Source organism: Arachis stenosperma, chromosome 6, assembly GCF_014773155.1.
Source record: "Arachis stenosperma cultivar V10309 chromosome 6, arast.V10309.gnm1.PFL2, whole genome shotgun sequence".
In the NCBI taxonomy this organism is placed as follows: Eukaryota; Viridiplantae; Streptophyta; class Magnoliopsida; order Fabales; family Fabaceae; genus Arachis; species Arachis stenosperma.
In genome coordinates, this window is record NC_080382.1 from 6775291 (window position 1) to 6786047 (window position 10757).

At 32.1% G+C, this 10757-nt stretch overlaps 2 protein-coding genes across 3 annotated transcripts; both read right to left on the reverse strand.

Moving 5' to 3' along the window:
- Positions 1 to 1852: 1852 nt before the first annotated feature.
- Positions 1853 to 5467, reverse strand: LOC130935776 (putative protease Do-like 14). Of its 2 annotated transcripts, none has more exons than XM_057865662.1 (11): positions 5371 to 5467; positions 5168 to 5267; positions 4903 to 4986; positions 4626 to 4805; positions 4405 to 4532; positions 3838 to 4049; positions 3567 to 3648; positions 3314 to 3456; positions 2918 to 3038; positions 2356 to 2448; positions 1853 to 2202 (listed from the first exon to the last, which is right to left on the reverse strand). In XM_057865662.1, exons 1-11 carry the CDS (start codon positions 5383 to 5385, stop codon positions 2086 to 2088), a joined length of 1275 nt encoding a protein of 424 aa, XP_057721645.1. In that variant the 5' UTR covers positions 5386 to 5467; the 3' UTR covers positions 1853 to 2085. The 2 variants fall into 2 exon arrangements, with proteins under 2 accessions (XP_057721645.1, XP_057721644.1); XM_057865661.1 differs by having other exon boundaries at positions 1854 to 2202; positions 4626 to 4811.
- Positions 5468 to 6719: 1252 nt separating this feature from the next.
- On the reverse strand, positions 6720 to 9448 carry LOC130936284 (luminal-binding protein 5-like). Its single transcript, XM_057866331.1, has 6 exons — positions 9402 to 9448; positions 9043 to 9313; positions 8680 to 8891; positions 7687 to 8564; positions 7515 to 7597; positions 6720 to 7415 (listed from the first exon to the last, which is right to left on the reverse strand). The coding sequence occupies exons 1-6, from the start codon at positions 9445 to 9447 to the stop codon at positions 6923 to 6925; spliced, it is 1983 nt and encodes a 660-aa protein (XP_057722314.1). The 5' UTR covers position 9448; the 3' UTR covers positions 6720 to 6922.
- Positions 9449 to 10757: the final 1309 nt, after the last annotated feature.

The following is a 10757-nucleotide window of genomic DNA, read 5'->3' on the forward strand; positions in this document are numbered from 1 at the left end:
TTTTTTCTTTGTAGTTATTTCTGTTGCTATATATTGTTAGATTATTATTTTTTTAAAGGTAATATTTTTTGTTTCATTTTTTGTAATTATTTTTATATATCTTTTATCTTTTATAATTTATTTGTCAATTTTTAATTAATATATTTACAATGCAATTCTTTTAAGAAAATGCCTTCATTTATTGGTTATTAAAAATATGTTATGAGTTATTAAATTCTTATTTAAATAAAACTATTTTTTTTTAATGTTGCATGTTTATTTTTCAATTCTAACTCTAATTTATTATAACGATGGAAAAAAATAATTGTTGAATTATTAAAAATTTATTATTGTTATCAGCGTAAATCATGCATCTCATTGTGTATTTGGAAGTTTTATATAAATTGATCCAGGTTAGTGAGGATTAAATTTTGCATATAAATCGTCTTACTTAGTGTGTTTTAGGTGTAAAACATGCAAATCATTACATCTTGGAATTATTTAAGTTAATTTTGAAATCTCAGTATTTTACGATAATTTATGTGTATTTTTTGAAAATACTTTAAAACATAAATCGTTCTAAGATGTAACGATTAACATATAATTCAAAACACACGGCCTTGAAATAATTTATATATTATTGGGAATAGTGGATTTACGTTTTAAAAATTAGTGAAAATCAGGTAATATATTGATATTTTTTATTTTATTTAAATAAAAAATTATATATTTAAAAGTGAAATTAGTAATATAATATTATATTTTTATATTTTAATTAATATTTTTATATTATATAATATTATTTTTGTTTTAACAATGCATAAAAATGATAGTTGACTGTTTACAATTTACATCAGCATACTTTAGATGTTAGTTGACAAAGAGACTAATAAAGATTTACATTTTACAACTTGAGTAATTTATTTGTTTATTTTAAAAAATTAGAAATCAAACTAAAATATGTTAAGAATAAGATCATTTTGTACCTTACCTCATTATAAATATGACTGACTATAATTACAGGCATTAGGCACTAATATTTTTGGATCCACTCTATACATGTTTATATATAGAACATGTTTTTAAAAGTATTCAAGTTATTTTTACCCAACAAAAATGATATGCTTCAAAAATATATTTTTATATAATTTACTAATAAATATATGATACATATCATAATTTTTTAATTTTAATAAAAATATTATTATATTAAAATTATATATTTTAAAGATATTATCAATGTACTTTTCATTAAAAAAAATTTATTGCATAGTAAATATTTTTTTTTAAAGTTTATTTTTTATTTAAATTTTATCTTTAATATCTAGTTTCATTTTTGTCCCTAATATTTCAATAGATTTTAATTATACTCCTAGATAAAATAACATATAACATGATAATTTTATTCTGATGTGTCTAGTTGATGGTTGCCATGTGTCTCTGACACATCAACATTCAATTGCCACATCACTATTAACAGAGAATACAACTAAAATATATTTAAAATGTTAGATACAATATTAAAATAAATTAAACATTAAAAATATTTTTAAAAATTTCAGAAACATTTAGAAATGAAAAATATACTTTAATTTTTTAGAATTTAAGGCCCTAAGTAATTTGATAGTTGTAAAGGTTTGGAATTTCTACAAAAGCAAGCCATTTCTTTAGTGTTTTAAAACTCCAAATTTATATATTTCCTAGGACTTGAAATCCTAAATAATTTTACAGTATTAAAGCCTTGAACAAACAAAACACCCCCCCCCCCCCCAAAAAAAAAAAGGCCATTGTCAAAAGTATTTCAAATATTTAAAATGCCAATTTCATATATTTTATAGAAACTCAAAATATAAACAATAGCATACTAGTTGGGTTCAAAAAATCCAGAGAATTTTTTTCTCATGGTTTAAAACTCTAAATAACATTAGAACGAATAAAATGTAATATTTTGGTAGTTCGATTCATAATTTAATTTAATTTTTGTACATTTTAAGTAAGGTAATGAATTTTACTATAAAGAATGATAGTAAAAGGAGGGTAACGTAAACGGAAATCATATGGTCGAATACACTATCACTATCCCTGAGTCATTGGCTTCTCCAGTTTTCAGATATTGGGATTGGATTCCTCAGGAATTACAGTGAGCTTCACCAATTTGTTGCCTTCTCTCTTAACCACCACCTTCATGGGCACCCCAACTCTGTCCTCCATTATTTCTATTACCTGCCATTATTTGATAGAGTATCACCATCACAATTCACAATACCAACATATTATTATAAATAAGTAATTACCAAGCGATCAGTTTTTATAGTTCATGCATATGTTTCACTAACATAGTCATCGTATCTCAACTTATATGAAACATGTTAATACCTCCTTCATACTTTGGACGGGCTTCCCATCAAATTCAATCACAACATCACCAGGACGGAATCCAGCACGTTGACCAGGAGACCCAGGAGTCACCTACTCATACATTCAACTTCTCTGTTAGTGAACGAAATTCATATTATCCCAGGAAAATAACAACCACCATGTAGAGAATAATTAACCCAAAATATGTAAAAATCCTTTTACTTTTCCAAAGACAAATTACAAGCATAACAGCATTAGCTATCATAGTTATTGTTTAAATAATTCCCTGAAATAGGGCTTGAAAATTAACGATAGTTTTTCTAACACTTGCATCTTGGTTGCCAAAAACAGCCATAGACATTGCATGTTTACATTACTTTGAATATTTACAGAAATTATTTTCAAGAGAATTTTGCTGATAGCCTCAAATTATTGTGTGCACTCGTACAAATGTCATTAAAATTTGACTATCGAAGAGCCTAACACAATCTCCACTTTTCTCCAGGCTTGGACCAGCTATGTAGCATAAGTAGAGTTGTACTTTAGCACAAATGATAGCAATAATCAACAAGGGACATACCATTGGTACAAGAATTCCCTTATCGACATCAGGGAATGTAGCGCTTCTCAATTTAAGCTCCGCAATAAGGGTATCATTCAAATCTAGCATCTTAAGCCCAAGCCAAGGTCGTATTACTCTCCTGAACAACATTGAACAATGTCAACTAAGCATGAAACTTACGTGAAAACACTTAAATCAATCATTGCTCATGCAATATTTGTATAATACTTTAAAAAAGAGAAAATTGTAAGAATTTGCATAAACTTGAATTTTCTTCTCAAAAAGTATAGGGCATCATTTCTCAGTAACATATATCACTAATGGTAAGTTAGCAACATTTTACATTTATAAGAAATATGAACATCATGCTTTTCAATGGATATGTGAAAAAGTGTGGACAAAACAAGTAAATACCCTCTTTTCTTGAACTGCTCTATAATCTTGGACACTGAGTCGATTGGTACAGAAAAACTCAACCCATCAGCGGCAAACATTTTCATATGGTTCACACCAACAAGTTCTCCATCAATGTTGACAAGTGGGCCTCCAGAATTTCCCTGTCTCATAGAAGAAGATGTAAACATACAAGCTAACCGAACAGTCAACCATGCACCAGCAGATGCAACCAAAGTTGGATGCATGGGAGAACAGCGAGAGGAAGACATACCACATTAGTTGCACAATCTGTTTGTAAATACTCTCTATTCACACCAGTAAAGCCCAAATCACTACTTTTACGATCAACACAACTGCACAAAGATCATTAAAAAATGACTTATATTAATACGAAAAACAACCACAAGCTCCTTTGCTTCCCCCAAAAAATATACGCTTCATTATAAAATATTGGCTTCCAAGATCATTACATGAATGGAAAAGACTTAAACAAATGTATATTAGACGATACATCAGTTATTGCCTAGACCCTTTCTTCACACCTTACAATACCAGCAGTGACAGTATTCTGAAGGGCAAGTGGACAGCCCAGAGATATTACCCAATCCCCAGGACGAAGCTTGCTTGAAGAACCAAGTTTTACTTCAGGAAGGGGGGTTTTGGAATTGATCTTCACAATGGCAATATCTGAATGCAGGTCAGCATTTATCACTTTACCCTCGAATGATCTTCCATCTTGCAAAGTAACTTCTATCTGTAGTAGTTGATATTTCAAGATCAGCTACAATGTTTCAATTTAATATGATGTCTAGAAGGGGCTAAAACCAAGAAGAACGTAAAACAACAATAACATCAAGAATAACATGAATGCTGTAATATGAATAGACACACTATTGAAGAGCCCTGAAATGATTCGCAAACAAAGTTACTATACATTACATGAAAGTTAAGAATATTGAGAACCGATGATTAGGCCAAGCAAGCAAAAAGAATAAAGTCTACAAGTCTACAACTAAATGAGCAGCTCAATTACTCAAGGGTCATAGTGTCACCCAGCAAATAAATTATGTTTGAAGGGTATGCCCTATATCCCTAGCATATACACAAACCTTCCCCTTTGATAAACTCGAGGTCCCTTGAAAATAAACCACAACATGAGCACATGTCAATATTGTACCATCCTTGTCGATGATTGTTCCAGAGCCTATACTCTTTGCAGCAGTAACCCCAAGATAATCTACATTTGATGTATAACATACTCAAATTAAGCTCAAACCCACATCAACAGAACTCAAATGCTAAAGGCTAAAAAGTATTCCAAAGTGGATACCGTGTGTAACAGCAATATTAACAACAGCAGGCCCAACTTTAGCCGCTGCATCGGCAATAGTATTTCTTTCGAAACAATTACATGGGTTTGAGCCACCATGATGAGCAGCCGCAGAAGCATCCTTAGTTGTGTCAGATGATGGAGTTTGACTGCCTATATCCCTATAAGAATAGAGTGGAACTGTTCCTACAAGATTTTCAGCTCTAAATATAATCACACTTGTATAAACATCTCTACATACACATTTTTATAGCAAACTGAAAACATAATTCCCCACCATATACGCCCGAAAAATCCAAATGTTGAGGAAAGGGCAACGGATCTTGTAATGGCACAGGGATCCGTGCTTTGACAGATGCTCCTGCATTAGAATTTGTCTTAACAGCATCAATGTTTGATATTTTATTTGATTAATTGACATTCTAAAGAAAACAACAAAAGAAAAAAAAAACAATTGAAATATTCGTCAAATTTATAAAGAACGCTAAGATTTTACACTATTTTCTCGATGCATTCGGAATGAAAGAGGGTTTAGTGCTCACTGAAATCAGTGTCGCCATTGGAGCAAAGGAGAGCTGAACCTGCAGCTGCAATCGCCAAAGTACGAAAAACAGAGCTACTGTTGAAGTAACGAAGCCTTTTCTGAAAAACAGTTCCATTCCAAATGACACAGACAAGGCGAATTTGATAAACTTTTTTTCACAATTGAAAATCACAAAAAGAAAAAATGTACAGGGATCAATACCAGAAGGTAGCTCATGGCAAAAATCAACGCCAAGCTTCACGATTCTTCAGTCTTCACTGGAAAGTGGAAAGACTAACAAACCCACTTTTTCGCTTTGTTAAACCCGGTCTAAACCCTTGCTGGTACAAGACTTATTTATTTTTTTCATCAGGGACAGGTGTACGAAAATTATTAACAGCTATCCTTTTCGGACCAAAAACCAAACTGAATTACTTAACTAAAACGATACTAAAGCCCAAGGCCCGATGGGCCCAAGGTAATATCAAGGGTAGGGTTTGATAACTGTACCGTATGTTTTTTGAGAATAAATCTTCTCAATTTTTTTTTAATAATCGAGAAAATCCATTTCACATGTTTTCATAAAAATACAATTATATACAAGCATATGACCAAGCTAAATATGTGATTCCACTAATTTAATTTTTTGTGAAATATAGATATAATATATATAAAATATTTAATATTATTTTTATACTAATAAATAATAATATATGTTCTTTAAAAATTATTAGCAAAATATAAACTAAAAATAAGATTAAATAAATGATACTTTAATAGATTTATACATATTAAAAAGTCACCAAAAATTTTATACATATTAAAAAAAATTTTTTTTTATCAAGTAGGACACTGAAGATACACCAACTCACCAACACAGCATTCTTAGATTGTTTCGGGTTGGAGACACTTAATATACACAGTAGTATGTTAATGTTTAGAGACTTAAAGTTAATATCCCATATATTCAATCTATCACATAAATTTAATTGTATGTTTTAAGAGGTTCATCGAATCACCCAACAGTTAAACTCAATGATTGAAGGGAACAAAAAAAACATTATCGAAGAAACTGAAATTTAGGAGTCAGCACAGTCGGTTTGATTCGAATTTATAATAAAATTAGAATTGAATTGATAAAAATGTAATTGGTTCAATTTGATTTGAATTTATATTTTTTGTATATATATCCGAACTAAATTAAACCGATTAAAAATGTAATTAGTTCGATTCGGATAATTAAGTATCCAATAATTTTGAAATTTATAAAAAAAAATCAAATTTTTATCTTAAAAACTCAATAAATACAATAAACATGTAATATCAATAGAAATAATCCAAACATGTTAAACACTAAATATATTTAAAACTAAACTCATTAAAATTTAAACATATTAATAATGAATAATTATTGTCTACTGAAAAATCATATAGATATTTTTTATTTTTTTTATTTAATTTATGATCGAATTTGTTGGTTGGTTCAGGTTTCGCATCCCCTAAAATCGATACCCGAACCAATCACTAACAAAAATAATCAATTTGATTCGGATTAGACCCGATTACCCGTTGATTTACCGTGCTCACCCCTACTGAAATCTACCCCTACTGAAATTTCATGCAAGAAAAACTTAAAAAGAAGGAGCAGCAATGAAAAAGTAAACAAAATAAAAAGAGGATGTGCCGCAATTACATTATGATATATTCTATAGTAACTAAGTAAACAAAGAATTAATGACAACAAAAAATAACGTGGCTGTTTAGCTGTTAGTCTCTATAGTTCATCAGTTGATTCTTCATCATCGAAGCCAGAGGAGCTACTACCACCACTCTTCTCATACACCTCCTTGATAACAGGATTACACACTGCCTCAACCTCCTTCAGTTTCTCTTCAAAGTCTTGTTTTTCTGCGTTTTGGTTATCATCCAACCATTCAAGAACATCCTTCAATGTGCCCTCTATCTTCTCCTTATCATTCGAATCAATCTTATCAGAGAGCTTGTCTTTATCATTGATGGTGCTCCTCATATTGAAGATGTAAGTCTCCAACTTGTTCCGCGCATCGATTCTTTCCCTAACCTTCTTGTCCTCTTCAGCCAGTTCTTCAGCCTCCTTAACCATCCTTTCAATCTCTTCTTGGCTTAAACGTCCTTTGTCATTGGTGATGGTGATCGATTCCGATTTCTTCCCTGCTTTGTCCTCTGCTTTCACATGGAGGATTCCATTGGCGTCAACCTCAAAAGTAACCTCAATTTGTGGCACACCCCTGCAACCCCAATAACAGTGAGTGAGAATAATGTAAATTTTATTCTACTATAATCTATAGTATAATGTTAAAAAAACAATTGTCTCTATTGCTATATACCTTGGGGCAGGTGGAATGCCACTGAGATCAAACTTCCCGAGTTCGCGACAATCCTTTGTTAGGGCTCTTTCGCCTTCGTAAACCTGAAAAAATCATGGGCACTAGCTATTATATGGCACCAAAGTATGCAACATTATAAGAATATGATCAGTAATGTAATGTATGTGTTTACCTTAATGGACACAGTGGTTTGTTGATCTTGGTAAGTAGTGAAAATCTGAGACTTCTTAGTTGGAATAACGGTGTTCCTTGGTATTATTTTTGTCATGACACCACCAACTGTCTCTAATCCCAAACTTAAAGGAGCAACATCAAGAAGGAGAAGGTCTTCGGTTTCTTCGCCGCCTTCACCACTAAGAATCCCACCTTGGATTGCAGCACCATAAGCAACAGCCTCATCAGGATTGATACCTTTATTGAGTTCCTTGCCCTCAAAGAAATCCATTAATAGCTGTTGAACTTTGGGAATCCTAGTGCTACCTCCAACCAACACAATGTCATCAATATCTGTTTTCTTGAGCCCTGCATCTTCAATAGCTCTCTTGACAGGCCCCATTGTCTTCTTGAACAAGTCCATGTTGAGTTCCTCGAACCTGGCCCTTGTCAATGGCTCAGAGAAGTCGTTGCCATCGAAAAGAGACTCGATCTCAACCCGGACTTGGTGCTGGCTACTCAAAGCTCGCTTGGCTCTCTCACACTCCCTTCTGAGCTTCCCAATTGCCCTGTTATCATTGCTGATGTCTTTGTTGTACTTCTTCTTTATCAATTTGATGAAATAATCCATGAGGCGGTGGTCGAAATCCTCTCCTCCTAAATGTGTATCTCCACTTGTAGCCAAAACCTCAAACACACCATTATCAATGGTCAAGATGCTAACATCAAAAGTACCACCACCAAGATCATAGACAAGAATGTTCTTCTCCCCTCCTTTCTTGTCCAAACCATATGCTATAGCAGCCGCTGTTGGTTCATTGATTATCCTCGCCACGTTAAGACCCGCAATGGTGCCAGCATCCTTGGTGGCTTGTCTTTGCGCATCATTAAAATATGCTGAGTTACGTTAATCAACAAAGTTAATTATTAGATCCTACTCCCATAGCCACAGCCACATTCTAATCAAAATCATTAGGAAATAATAAAGTAATAGTAATTCAGCAACTAGTACCTGGAACAGTAATGACAGCGGATTTTATCTTCTTCCCCAAGAAAGATTCAGCGGTTTCCTTCATCTTAGTTAATACCATGGCGCTTATCTCTTCGGGGCTAAACACCTTGTCTTCACCTTTGACTTGGACCTGAATATAAGGCTTTCCATCCTTGTTCACAATCTTATAAGGTAAGTACTTTACGTCTCTCTGAACCTCAGGGTCATCAAACCTTTTCACGTTAAAAACCAAATTCATCAAACTATTAGATCTTTCTAGATAAAATCAGCTACCAAATTAATCATGAGATACAACACATATATAAGGACTTAGTAACTACTTCGAAAAGAAAAAAGTAATTAGAAAAGTCGAATTTGACATACTTCCTCCCAATGAGGCGCTTGACATCGAAGATAGTGCGTTTAGGGTTAAGAGGAGCTTGATTCTTGGCCGCTTCTCCGATGAGACGCTCGGAGTCGGTGAATGCGACCCATGAAGGAGTGATCCTGTTGCCTTGGTCGTTGGCGATGATCTCAACGTGATCCTTCTTATAAACACCAACACACGAGTACGTTGTTCCAAGATCAATACCAATCACTGTGCCAAGGTTATTAGCTGATTCATCCGCTGCCACAACCATTCCTATCATAAATTCTGCAACAAAAACGATAGCAAAATAAATAGTCTCAGCTACTTCAAAATTTCAGATACATTGATTTATAACAATGTAATGCTAGCTTACGTAAAGCAAAGAGAAGTAGAAATGCCATTGCTTTGGTCTTGGACATCATTGTGATCGAATTTGGAATGAAAATAGAGGTAACAGGGATTCTATATATAATGATAATTAGAACTTAGAAGTGTAATTGCTGTTGCTACTTGCTAGAGTGTTCTGTCCAGTAAGGAACGGCCAAGTCCATATTTTGATGATGCGCGCCAAATATACAGACTCATTTACACGCACAACAACCAATGGGTTTCTGACACGTCACCTAAATTAAGAGTTGCCAGGGTCATCCCGAAAGTTCTTGACCTCTCATGGCTTTAGAGTTTAGATATGCTAAAAAATTAAATTACAACCGTTTTTTTTTTATCTATTTCAATTTGAGAAAGTATAGAAAAACTATGATAATTATAAATAATGTAAACAAAAGATTTAAAAAGAAAATTAAATTAAAAATTAAAATTCAGATTATTAATTAATTATTTAATTTTAAATTTTAAAATTTTAAAAATTAAGATTAATAATTCAATACATCTACACTATTACTTCGAATTTTACAATAGTTTTCTAATTTTTTGTTCACGTCCAAAATTCGTTGTAGTTAATATTTTTTTTTTTACTTCTTATTTTAAATATTTTTACTTAATTGATTTTATTTATCTATGGATCATTTTTAATTTTCTTGAACCGTGCTACTTCGAACCCAAATGCAGCTTGCAAGAAACATATAAATATGCCGTCTGTGCCTAGGACTTGCTGCAATCGCGCTTGATTTTAAGTTTAATCTAATCTTTTTTTTTTTCTTTTTGGTGATAATTTTTTTCAGTTTACACCTTTTCTTTTTGGTCTACAAACTTATCTAAATGATCATAGATCCATAAACTGGAGCATCTATATTGAATTAGTTTTCACTCTCTTTATTTTTTTTTACGTTATTGGATTAGCTTTCACTTTTCGCTTAAAATTATCTTTCTCTCTTCCTTTTTTCGTTGTTTTTCTTTTCGTTGTCTTCCGTTTTCTTTTAGGTGCTACAAGATGGGCAATCTATTGGGCTTATGGTTCAGTATCAGATACTGGGCTAGAAGCCCATTAATAAAACATGGGATTGATGTGGGTAGTTTGTTGCAAGCTGGCAGGTATGTGAAAATGTTTTCTGGCAATTAATCTGACCTAACCCCACTTATTAATAGTTATAAATTTATAATTTCGATTTAACTCTTACAATTTTTTAATATTATAAATTTAAATAAATTTACCAGTTTTATAAAATTTGATCTAAGTACAAAAATTTTAAAATAAGAAAAATCTAAAATAGTCCTGACAATTACTTCAAAAGACAACGAGATTTTTGACAAAAAAAAAAATAACCAATCC